The following is a 13,569-nucleotide window of genomic DNA, read 5'->3' as shown; positions in this document are numbered from 1 at the left end:
TTTCTTGCTGATTATGCCAATGCTTCAGCTCAACTTCTTCTTCCTGCTAACACACATCTTCTATTTTCAATAAAATTTGGACGAAAAGTAAAATATGGATATGTTTTTTAAATGATGTATTGGGTGAAATTTCCTTGTGTTAAATGAAGTTTGTCAAAGAAAGCTGTCAGGGACAAGATTACTAATATGGTCAAAAGTTGGGGACTCTTTGTGTAATTTAGTCTTTCCCACAGTTTGCACCTGTTGAGGAAACTTTGCTCCTCCCAAGAAACCCCTAATTCAGCCATCACCACTCATCTACCTCCATCTTCCTCTCTCAGATCCAAACCCTAATTTCTATTAAAATTCAAATCTCCTTTTTAAAAATTGACAAATTTAAATATAATTTCTGAAGCTGAGATGGCGGCAGCCGCGACGATGGTGAGCTCGGCGGGAGGTTTATTGGCGATGCTGAACGAGACTCACCCGGCGCTTAAGTTACACGCACTTTCAAATCTCAACGCCTTTGTTGATTACTTCTGGCCCGAGATTTCCACCTCCGTACCCATAATGTACTTGATTATTCTTCTCTCTCTTTATACGTACGTGTATGTATGTAGGGGCAGTAAGGTTTTGGAGTGCGAATGCTATTTTCTTTTTACTTGGGAACTCGGGCATTTTATGCTTTTGGGTTTTGGTAAAAGATGATAATTTGTATCAAACTTATATGAATCTGAAAAAAAGAAGTCTTTTTTTGGAGTTAAACTTGGTTTTTTAAAATTGATGTGAGAATTAGATGAAGTAAAGTTTTGGGGGTTGCGTGTTTAAACGGATGTGTAAGAATAAGGTTTTATGGTTGGATTTTTATTTGCTGGGATTAATATTGTGTTTAAGAGTAATAATGTGGTATTTTGATTGGTTCTGATGTCGGAATTATTGGATATTGGTGGAAATTTTATGGGTTCTTCTGAAGGATGATATTCGGGAAACTTTAGTGAGGATAGTAGAATTGTGAAGTTTAGTATAGAAAAATGGGATTAAAGATTTAACATCATGTTTGGGAGTTGGAGGGGCTTAACTTTAACTTAAGGGTAATTATATTTACACTACAAGTTTTATTTCTTGCACCACATGTTAATTATACTTAAGGTTCTCAATCTTTACTCATTATAGCATTTACTTCCCTAACGATTCATGGCATTTTTATTCTCAAACTTTCTATTAGTCAACACATTTTGTATTTGAGAACAATTTATGTCCAAAAAATATGTTGAAATAGCATATAACAACTTATTTTTGCCATCATATTTCAATAAATAAATAAAAAGTATGAAATAATTTTTTTCTTCATTTCAAAGTATGGAAATAAAATATTTTGACACAAATCATCATAAACGACAAGATATACTAATAAATGAAAAGTTGAAGATAAAAACTCGATGAAAAATTAAGGAAATAAATGCTACAGCGAGCTAATATTGTTGAGCTTAATTGCAATTAAAATGTGGTGTAACAAACATAAATTGTGATGGCAATATTACCACCCTTAACTTACTAGGGTTTATTAGGCTGAACCTATGGTTTTTATTTGGCTAATATGCTTCGAGAGAGAGCTGAATTATGAAATAGTTTCTCTATTATATATTCATGATCTGGCTTGGAGTTTTGTGTTTTAATTAATGATCTGGTTTTATATTATTTTTATCTTTCGAATGTCATCCAATTTTTATAGTTAATTAATATACATAGATATAACTATACAACACCTGTCAATTCAATGGTAAAATGTCTCAACTGGCATCTAATTAAAGCCTAAGAACAATGAGTTGTTTGGGTAAAGGGAAATGAAATTGTTTCCGTATTGAGATGCCTTTTCGGAAGACTCAAAGCAACTAGATCGCAGAAAGGGGGATGCCCATATGAAAATGTATTAGGATTCGTGCCATGACTTTTGATGAAATTTACAACACTGAGTCTCATGATGTATGCATCATTAGTGCTCAGAAAGCCTAAGCTGTGTCTTGAGGCGCTTTAAGGTGTTAGCCTCAACATAACCAATAAAATAATTGAAAAAATTGAAAGAATAGAAAACTATCATAATAAACGTCAAAATATTTAAAGATCCACAGTACATCATTTCAGTATAATTAAAAGTCTAATTTACAGCTAGAAATATGAAATAGATTTTTAAGGTAGCAAATATTGAAGTAGGAATCACGTAAAAAGATCACTAATCCTTGATTAGAACTAAAAGTCTATAATGAATGATACAATTGACCAACTATTTACAAATTTGTTTACTTTACCTTTAAGAGAAAAAGAAAAATAAAATGATTTAGAAAGCAACAAGAGAAAATATGAAAGAAGAAGACAGCAAAGTTATGTGGCTTAGGCCTCTTATAAGCATGTCTACTGCAGAAAAAATACTAGTGTTTTTTTGCTGAGTAGGATTGGAGAATGGCTTGAGTGATTTCGGGAAAACTTCTTTTTTCTCAATCTTGATGTGTACAAATACTGAAACTATGGCCCTTGTCCAACTTGAAAGCCCTGAGTTGCTATTGATATTGTAAAATTTACTTTACTCAGGTTGAAAAAACGTAAGAAACAACTCCTTGTTTCTGCAATTTCTCAGTATATTCAAGTATGTATAGTTCAGATGTACATATAATGAAAGACCGGTTTTAAACTTTTTACTATTAGTAGTGACCATGGGAGTATCTCTTGAAGCAGAGTTGCTGGTAAGCTTGTTGCTTTATAGGTCTTTTAAGTTCATGCAAGTGGTTGCATTTGTGTCTATGTATCAGGAAACTTGGCCTCTGTTAGATATTAAATTTCCATCCTTCCATTCTGTACAAATAATGCTTGTGTACTTCTCTTACTTCTATTATACAGAGAAAGTTTATATGAAGATGAAGAGTTTGACCAAAGACAACTGGCAGCATTACTTGTTTCAAAGGTAACAATATGCTTCATTCATCTATGACAATATCCACACATCTACTTTTAAAAAGTTTGAAATTTGAAGTGCCCCAGGTTTGTCAATATATTGCATGAATATTCTCAATGTTTGCAGTAATGTAATGGTTGTATTTATTTTCCAACTTAAAATTTGGAAACTGAAATAATGCAAAGATTCTCCATGTAGCACCTGTAGCAGCCATTCATCTTATCCATACTATAGTCTCTAATTCAAAAGATTTATCTTCTTGTTCGAAAGGATGATATAGGTCTTAACTGAACGGATAACCCATATGATGGGTACCTCCTGATTCCTGAATCCCAAGAAGTCAAGTTAATGTATCTCATAAAAGTATGAATATTGTAGTTCATGATAATGCAGTATGAAGGACTAAATGGTTAAATAATGTACATGCTTGTGATTACCCAATGTTATGATCATTTCAGCAAAATTTCAGTATTAGTTAGTACATTTAACTGGGGTGTGAACAAAGCTGCTATTCCAGTATTGGTTGCTGGCCCCCCCGGGGGGGGGGGGGATTCATAGATGTGAGTATTGTATTACACATTTGAAAGTGCTAGATTAAACTGGAAAAATGTGCTATATTTGCAAATCATCTATTAATGGAGCCTAAAATCTGGTGCTTTACCAGGACTATTTCTAAGTTTCGGTTCTCGTTTCTGGAGTACGGCACTTTGTGTTACCACTTTGAGAGGTATTAAAACAAGACAGACGCCTTTTTTGGTATTGTGTTTAACAATTTCTTATTCGACAAAATTCATTTAATTGTACTAGCATGGCTAAATCTTCTTTCAGAAGGGAGTGAGAATGTATGTATATTAGTTAACAAACACTTATTGGTGGGTACTGGGTCCAAGCTCACTGCTATCCATTGAAGCAATGTAGTTGCAAAAAGATAAATTGGGGCTTGTGTTGTCCTCCCATATGTCATCAGGCATGCTTTGCTGGACTGGAAATCACATGAAGACAGTCTATTAAGTTTGAGAACTGAACTAGTCAGCTGAGGTCAAATTAACTCTGCTTCTTCTGATTTGACTGTCCAGTATCTGTTTGTGCTTATGCATAGATGTAACTCCTTTAAATTTTAGCTTGATTAATGAAATATTTAAAGTGCTGCAAATATAAAGTTTACTCTGTCTGGAGAGTGTTTATAAACATGTTTCGTGGGACTTTTCGATGAGCAGATTATGGTGACAAAAGCCTTCTTAAAATGAATGATTGATCCCCCCACAAGTGCTACCTACTTAACCACAGCTCATTTCAATCTGTTTGTAAACGCACCTGTTTGTAAACACTTGCTAAACATATGCATAGTCTTGTTTCCTGTCCTACCTATATCCAACACGAATTTTAATAAAAACCAGGAATTAATTATTTTTGTGTTGAATGCATCTTTTGTTAGTCTTTAACAGATCACCTTGTCTCTGTCATCAGGTTTTTTATTATCTGGGTGAACTTAATGACTCCTTATCCTATGCCCTTGGAGCTGGCCCTCTATTTGATGTTTCAGAGGATTCAGACTATGTTCATACCCTACTTGGTAAGAGTTCATTCATCATCCTGTTTTTTCTTCGAAGAACTGAGTAAACATGTTTGTTTCTAGAACCACACCTTTCCTGAGAATTATGCGAGAGACATAAAAAATTAATATGCTTTCTTGATAGATGACTTAGTACATAGTGAGAGTGCAATCTTACCGGATGCTTTTTTGTCTCCTTTCATGCCTATAGTAATTCATTATGTCTTGCTTCACTCAGCTAAAGCAATAGATGAATATGCCAATTTCAAGACTAAGGCTGCTGAAGGGAATGATGAATCTGTGGTGGTGGATCCTAGACTGGAGGCAATTGTTGAGAGAATGCTTGATAAGTATGGGAACTTGTAGTTTTCTTGATGCCAAAAGTAACTGTACCCTATATGTTTTTCTTCTGACTTGGATGCCTTCCGATTGTTTTTAGATGTATATTAGATGGAAAATATCAACAAGCAATTGGAATGGCCATTGAATGCCGAAGACTGGATAAGCTCGAGGAAGCAATTATAAAGAGTGACAATGTTCATTCAACTATTAATTATTGCATTGATATCTGTCATTCGTTTGTTAATCGAAGAGAATATCGACGAGAGGTAATGTCACATAGCTAATACCATATTCATATTTGTCTAGTCTTATTCGTTTATTAGTTTATTTTTCTAGTTTTATTATAGTTTTCCACAATCTCCTGTCATTTGGGATATAAACTCTTCATTTTGTTCTTGAAATGACACGAAAAGATCTTTGAAAGTGTCAAGGAAGAAGAGAAATTCAAGTGAAGGGAGTTGAAACTAATCCACTCTTCTATTACTGGCTGGGCATTTACGTGTCATTTAAGATGAATATGTAATAGAATAGATAGGTAGTGATGTTCAAGTCCGTGCTGTATGGGCACGTGATTGACTGCAATAAATAATATGCACAAAAATCAAAGCTGTGCATTTTACTCATCTCAGCTAGATCATGGAAATGTACTAGTGTGACATATAGATAAAGTGGAGCGGTTAGACGGGTGGGACCAAAAAATTTAGATTTATGTTTTTGTTAAATTCACAGAATTACTTCATCAGCTGGACCCATGATATTTCTGGCCGCTAGAACTAGCTCTACCGGGAACTTGAGCTACGTGAGAAGAGGAAGTGCTTTACTAAATTAGGTGCCGTTGGCTTTGTTTTTGTACATATATGCACAAGCACCATTCTATGTGCTTATACTCTTATTTTATTGCTCTATAATGGATCTTTTGATTTTTTACTGTTGCTTGTCGAAGAAAAGATTTAAGTAATTGTTCATGCTTAAATAACAATCTCAGTGAATCTATATCATTTCTCGTTGCTTTATTTTGAATCTTCTTTATCTTTTTACCGGATGCTTAAGGAAAATGCTTGAGGAATTTTGGACTGTGTTTGATAGCAGACTAGGTTTCTTGGAAATACATTGCATGCTGATTCTATGCTGTTCATACAGGTGCTTCGTCTTCTTGTTGAAGTATTCTGGCAATTGCCTTCTCCAGATTATTTAAGCATATGCCAACGCCTCATGTTTCTGGATGAACCGGATGGTGTTGCAAATATATTGGAAAAATTACTACGATCAGATAATAAGGACGATGCTTTGCTTGCATTTCAGATAGCCTTTGATCTTGTGGAGAATGAGCACCAAGCTTTCCTTTTGACAGTGAGGGAGAGGTTGTCAAGTCCCAAATTACAATATTCGGAGTCTGTGCAGTCAGGCTCTTCAGAACCAGATTCTGTACGAGATCGAAATGCCACCTCAACAGAAGACGTTCAAATGACGGATGGAACTCAAGTAGATAATAGTGCGCTACATACTGATCCAAATGAAGCAATTTATGCTGAGAGGTTGACAAAAATCAGAGGAATTTTGTCAGGAGAGACGTCTATACAGTTGGCTCTGCAATTTTTATACAGTCATAACAAGTGAGACAATTCTCTCAGTTTTCCCTTTCATTGATGGATTCTCTCAAAGGTCCTTCAGTATGTCCGTAAAAGTTACTGATTAAAAATTGTTGAAGTTTTGTTACTGATTTGCATGCAGGTCAGATCTTCTTACACTGAAGACAATAAAACAGTCTGTTGAGATGAGAAACAGCGTCTGCCATAGTGCAACTATATATGCTAATGCAATTATGCATGCTGGAACAACTGTGGATACGTTCCTCAGGGAGAATCTGGTCAATCCTTTTTCCACTATGTATTGATTTATTTTACTTTATGTATTGTTGATTAACTGACTTTATTGTGTGCATAAATGTAGGACTGGCTGAGCAGGGCAACTAATTGGGCTAAATTCAGTGCGACAGCAGGACTGGGTGTCATACACAGGGGCCATCTGCAGCAAGGAAGATCATTGATGGCACCTTACTTGCCACAGGGTGGGGCAGGTGGCGGTGGCAGTCCATACTCAGAAGGTGGAGCATTGTATGCTTTGGGTTTAATTCATGCAAACCATGGGGAGGGCATCAAACAATTTCTTCGAGATAGCCTAAAAAGTACCAATGTTGAGGTAAATATTTGCCTTCTTTCATTGACTATACCTTCCTATGCATACATTTTGTTTTTTCATTTACCAGCTAGCTTACTATTGGAAATGTTATTTGGTGCAGGTTATTCAGCATGGGGCATGCCTAGGTCTTGGTTTGGCAGCTTTAGGCACTGCCGACAATGATGTCTTTGATGACATAAAAAATGTGCTGTACACGGACAGTGCTGTTGCTGGTGAAGCTGCTGGTATTAGTATGGGTTTACTGATGGTTGGAACTGCAAGTGAGAAGGCTGGTGAAATGCTTGCTTATGCGCATGAGACACAACATGAAAAGATTATCAGGTATAGTTGGTTCATATTGCCCTGGTCTGGGACTATGATTTCTCTCTCATCCCCTTTCCTCTGATTTATTTGCGTGTTCTAGGGGTTTGGCATTGGGAATAGCACTTACAGTCTATGGAAGAGAGGAGGAAGCTGATACACTGATTGAGCAAATGACACGGGATCAAGACCCTATATTGCGTTATGGTGGCATGTATGCATTAGCATTGGCATACAGGGGAACTGCTAACAATAAGGCCATTCGCCAATTGCTACATTTTGCTGTGTCAGATGTGAGCGATGATGTCAGGCGGACTGCTGTCCTGGCTCTTGGGTTTGTCTTGTACTCTGATCCAGATCAGGTTGGTACCTTTATTCATGTTTATTTTGTAGTGTTGCTATAGCTGTTCTTTCTACACTTTTTAAGTCTCAAGCGTCTTCAGAAAAATAACATCTGGGTTGCTTCTAATCTGTGTTCATACTGATAATCATTTTGAATTTTCTAAATGCAGACTCCTCGGATCGTTTCCCTGTTATCTGAGTCTTACAACCCGCATGTTCGGTATGGTGCAGCATTGGCAGTTGGAATTTCATGTGCAGGTACTGGTCTCAGTGAGGCCATATCATTGCTAGAGCCTCTGACATCAGATGTCGTTGATTTTGTTCGTCAAGGTGCTCTAATTGCAATGGCCATGGTGATGGTCCAAATCAGTGAGGCCAGTGATTCGCGTGTTGGTGCATTTAGGTATTGTATCTTTATTTGTATTTTTCACCTTGCTTAGTATGTCATCCTTTATAATCTTCTCATTTTCTTCCCTTAGACGACAATTGGAAAAAATTATTCTTGATAAGCATGAAGACACCATGAGCAAGATGGGTGCTATTTTAGCTTCTGGCATCCTTGATGCCGGTGGAAGGAATGTGACCATAAAGTTACTGTCCAAGACAAAACATGACAAAATTACTGCTGTTGTTGGTCTTGCTGTGTTCAGCCAGTTTTGGTACTGGTACCCGCTTATATATTTTATTAGCTTGGCATTTTCACCCACTGCTTTTATTGGTCTGAACTATGACCTTAAAGTGCCAAGATTTGAGTTCCTATCACATGCAAAGCCATCGCTGTTTGAGTATCCCAAGCCAACTACTGTACCCACCACCACTTCAGCTGTCAAGCTTCCTACAGCTGTTTTATCAACATCAGCAAGAGCCAAGGCCAGGGCTAGTAAGAAAGAGGCAGAAAAGGGAAAACCAAGTGATAAGGATGGGGATTCCATGCAGGTTTGTATTGGATCCTCTAGTTAATATATCGACGAACCCAACTTAATGGCAAAAAAAATTTATGCAGTTGACTCCAAATTTATTTTTAGGCCCCGTTTGGTAGGGATTTTTTGCCCCAAAAAATTGATTTTTTGACCGTTATTTTACTATTCAAGTCGTAATTTTTGACTTCTTCTCTCACATGTGGACCCCACTTTTCTTCTAACGGTAAAAAAATCAATTCTCAAAATCCCTACCAAACGGGCCCTTAATAGAACTTGATTACTGATTTGTAATGTTTGCTGTTGCCAGCTAGAGAATCCTGCAGATAAGAAGGCAGAACCAGAGCCATCGTTTGAATTGTTGACCAACCCTGCCAGGGTGGTTCCTGCTCAAGAAAAATTCATCAAATTTCTTGAAGAAAGCAGATATGTGACAGTGAAGTCAGCGCCCTCAGGATTTGTGCTTTTAAAAGATCTACGTCCCAATGAACCTGAAGTATTGTCTCTCACTGATACACCCTCATCTGCAGCAGCATCGAATGCTGGTGGATCAGTCACTGGGCAACAGGGCTCAGCCTCAGCAATGGCTGTTGATGAGGAGCCCCAGCCGCCACAGCCATTTGAATACACATCGTGATTTATTTATTTTTTATCAAAAAAGTTCGAATCCATTGGAATGTTAATTTCTTGTAAGCATACATGGGGAACCTGTGATGTTTGTGGGGTGGGGGGCGGGGGACCAGAGCATTTATTGGATCACTATCCTGTGATTATCTAGAGTTTCTCTCCTACGTCAGGTGAGATAGCGAATTTATCACTTTTACTTTCGCTGTCGACTTCTTGCTTGTATCCTCCGGGTATTTTCACATGTTCACAAGGTGGGGGAAAGAATGGAATCGTTAAGAAACTTCTGTTGCACATTTCGTTTGCTATAATTTTATCATCCTAAATTGTGAAAATATAATGTGAACTCTTGCAATTGTATTGTTCAGAGCTGTTCCAAGTTTCCAGGCGACTGGGATTTATTTTTTCTTTTCGATTTTTGCTCTCCATAGGTTTGGTAACAATTTCTGTTCACGGAAACTGAACCAGGACTGTTGTAAGACATATTTTTGTTTTTCGCTTGCTTAAAAACTTCTGGCCTGTGCATTGTGCTTAGATTTGTCGAGATTTCAGATGAATGTGTCTTACTTAATCTTTGGAGCATGCTTGTGTTTTGTTTATTTCACTGGAACGGAAATCTTGAGTCCGGTTGTCCCATTTTGGAAGATGATGGAGCGATCCCCAGCCTCCACTTACTCGTCTTTGTCCATTCGCTGAACCGGATTGGGTGAGTCTATATTACCTCCAATGGGAGACTTCATTCACCAAGATTATCATCAAGAGAGGGATTAAACCCTTTTACGACATACTAGAATCAGTTGTCACCTATCCCCATTTTGTTCTGACAGGGAAAGCTAGTGGGCCAAGTGTATGTTTGGGACTGTTTAAATTCAAATCCAATCCAACAGTCAATTTTTATAGAATGTACGGATAATAAGTCGGTGGTAGTTATAAATTAAACGAAATATGTACATAAAAAGTATTATTGAACAACTTAAATTATAGTTTAAGCTTTGTGAAAAGAATCAAGCTTCATTTACATTTTGTTTTGTATTAAGTTTTACATCCTTCCACATGACACCATCGTTACCTTTGAGTTTCTAAACACCTTTTCACATCATTGTCCAGAATCCTAAATTGTATCACATAAGGGCAATGTCATGGAAAATGTACACAAAAATGAACATCTAATAAAATTCTTGTCAAAAATGCACCAACTATCCCTTCTTGAGTTCTGTTATATTAACACCTAGGATGACACTCCACTTGAGGAAATAGTGGTAGATAGGCAAAAAAAAAACATACAATTTTTCAAAATGGCCATTGACCACTGTTTAAAAAAAAAAAATCAAAAATTTGTAAAAACTTTAAAAATATTGAAAACTCAAAATTGCCCCTGATATTTTCACTCTGAAGTCGACGTCTGGAGAAAGAAAGGGAAGGAAAACAAGGAAATCAACGAGTTATTCTTGGGAGGAGACCGACCAGCCACCATTAGAAGTAAAGAAAGTAAGTTTTGCATAATTTTTCCCCCATTAATCTATGTTAAAGGTTTATTTTGTTGGAAATAGTGGTAGAAATCTTTGTAGGATATATAAAAATAGTAAAAACTAAATTTTTTTAAGGTTTAGGTGTCGGAGATCGCCGAAAATGGCGATCTCCGGCACAGGGGGCTGTCAAAGACGGTCGCCCCATGAGGAAGACGGCTGTGCAACCGTCTGTGCCGCTTGTTAATAGACGGCACACGCCATCTGTACCGTCTGTTTTTAGTGTTTTTTTATCGTTAAATAATTATTTAATTATTATTTAAATGATAAAAGAAAAATATAAATAATGAATAAATGTTAATAATCAAAATATGCAAGTAAAATTTAATTACAGATTAATTGAAAGAAATTTAACCTTTTAAATAAATAATTAAATATTTACGTTTACTTGTTCAATAAATAATTTAAATAATCAAATAATTAAATTAAATAATTTAAATGAACAATTGAAATGAAAACCCATTGGAATAAATAATTAATTTCTCACAAAAATAAATAATGGACACATATGTAAATAATAATTAAATGATTATTTAAATGATAAATAAATAAATGTTATTAATCAAAATACACAATTAAAATTTAATTGATAGAAATTTCTAACATTTGAATTAAATAATTACGTTTGCTTGTTCAATAAATAATTTAAATAATCTTTCCATATAAGTAATTAAATCAAATAATTTAAATGAACAATTGAAACAAATAATGAAAAATAATTGGAATAAATAATTAATTGAAATGCACAAAAATAAATAATGAACATTTAAATAATAATTACATGATTAGTTAAATGATAAATGAATAAATGTTAATATTAAAAATATTAATTAAAGTTTAATTGAAATAAATTTCTAACATTTGAAATGAATAATTAAATATTTGCCTTTGCTTGTTTAATAAATAATTTAAATAATCGATTCATATAAGTAATTAAATCAAATAATTTAAATGAACAATTGAAACAAATAATGAAAAATAATTGGAATAAATAATTAATTGAAATGCACAAAAATAAATAATGAACATTTAAATAATAATTAAATGATTATTTAAATGATAAGTGAATAAATGTTAATAATCAAAATATTAATTAATGTTTAATTGAAATAAATTTCTAACATTTGAAATAAATAATGAAATATTTGCGTTTGCTCTTGTTCAATAAATAATGTAAATAATCAATCGATATAAGTAATTAAATCAAATAATTTAAATGAACAATTGAAACAATTAAATGAAAAATAATTGGATAAAAATGATCAAAGTAAGTAATTAAAATGTAGATAAACAATTGAAATAAATATCTAACATTTAAAATAAATAATTAAAATTTGGTTAATAATTAAAATAAATATTGAATAAACAACTAAAGAAAAATATAACAAATAATTACATATTTACGTTTAAATGTTCAATAAATAATTTAAAGAAAATAATTAAATATACAATTATAATAAATAATTAAATTAAGCATTCAATAAACAATTAAAACAAATGTGAAATAAACAAATAAACAATCGAAATAAATAATTTAGATAAACAATTGAAATAAATAATGAACATTTAAATAAAAATAAATAAATTAAATAAGTAAGAAATATAAATTTTCAAAATAATTTATTTAAATATGTAATTAAATAAAGAATTGAAATAAATTTCTAACATAGGTAAAAATAAACTATGAAATAAATAATTTTATAAAAATTAGTTTTTCCCTTTTTTATAAGTTGTTGTGTAATTTTTAATTCATTTTTTTTATTATCTGTTATTTCGTGTATATATTACTTACAGTTCGGGTAGTTAAATTTTATGACATTATGTTTCAAATGTTCTAACATTTGAAATTTTGCAGGATGGATTATCATTTGGACGCAGCCTTGAGACAGGTTCCTGACAAAGTTACGTCGAACTGTAACAGCAGTGTTGGATTCACTGGACGAGGAGCACACAGAGATATTATGTCAATCCTGCCTATGGTCCCTGTATTCACTATGATCTGTATAGTTCTCTGGACAGTTGATCGATTCATTACTGTGTCAGCTGCTTAAGCCAGTTGACAAAAATGCCCTCCACTTTGATCTTGGGGACAAGGTTGCTACATTTTCTATATTCGAGTTTGCCCTCATCACTGGATTGAGATGTACGGGCGAAGAGGCAGCGAGGGCCAGTATTTCAACAGAAAAGAGGCTGCTGAATGATTATTTTAATGGGCACACGATTGTGACACTGGCGCAGTTAGGAGATGCATTCAGGGGATACGACCAGATGTCCGACAAGTTGAAGCTGGGGATGGTGTTTATACTAGAGAGCGTACTGAGGTGTCATCACAGGAAGACGTCGATTGACGTTTTTCATTTACAAGTTGTTGATGACATCGATACATTCAACAACTATCCGGGGGGGGGGAGAGATGTTTTTTCGATACTTTACACATTTTCAGGAGGGGGCATTCGATGCCTAGAGGAGATGGGTCGGAGCGTAAGTACGATATATATGGCCTGTCGTTAGTTTTGCAGATAAATGTTTAACATAATGTGTTCTCCATTTTTTTTATTAAATTGTACGTATAATAATTGTAATTGTTGCAGATATGGGTCTACGAGACTGTTCCCATACTGGCTGGTCGTTATGCGAGGAGAGGGGATACATGCATCCCTCGAATGCACTGCTAGCGAGCACAAGATAAGCCCCTTGCAAAACAGCTATCAGTTATTCTAGACGATCCTGAGGTACGTATTATATATTTGCGCTTTCTGTTGTATGTCATTTTCGAAGTTGGATACGTGGTTAGTAATTCGATGAAATGTCAATATGTCAGGGTGTCGGGGGAGGAGAAGG

The 13,569-nt window shown here is 34.7% G+C and overlaps 1 protein-coding gene across 2 annotated transcripts; it reads left to right on the top strand.

Moving 5' to 3' along the window:
- Positions 1-261: 261 nt before the first annotated feature.
- Positions 262-9,736, top strand: LOC111379060 (26S proteasome non-ATPase regulatory subunit 1 homolog A-like). 2 transcript variants are annotated; one of them, XM_023002388.1, is made up of 13 exons: positions 262-551; positions 2,872-2,935; positions 4,394-4,499; positions 4,717-4,828; positions 4,918-5,086; positions 5,961-6,433; positions 6,552-6,687; positions 6,771-7,019; positions 7,120-7,340; positions 7,423-7,681; positions 7,832-8,064; positions 8,141-8,597; positions 8,889-9,736. In XM_023002388.1, the coding sequence occupies exons 1-13, from the start codon at positions 400-402 to the stop codon at positions 9,213-9,215; spliced, it is 2,958 nt and encodes a 985-aa protein (XP_022858156.1). In that variant the 5' UTR covers positions 262-399; the 3' UTR covers positions 9,216-9,736. The 2 variants fall into 2 exon arrangements, with proteins under 2 accessions (XP_022858156.1, XP_022858157.1); XM_023002389.1 differs by lacking the exon at positions 262-551 and having other exon boundaries at positions 2,872-2,937; positions 4,395-4,499.
- The last annotated feature ends 3,833 nt before the right edge of the window (positions 9,737-13,569 follow it).

This window comes from Olea europaea, unplaced genomic scaffold, assembly GCF_002742605.1.
Source record: "Olea europaea var. sylvestris unplaced genomic scaffold, O_europaea_v1 scaffold1924, whole genome shotgun sequence".
NCBI classification, from domain to species: Eukaryota; Viridiplantae; Streptophyta; class Magnoliopsida; order Lamiales; family Oleaceae; genus Olea; species Olea europaea.
The sequence above is the reverse complement of the archived record's forward strand: the minus strand, read 5'-3'. Positions and strand labels throughout refer to the sequence as shown.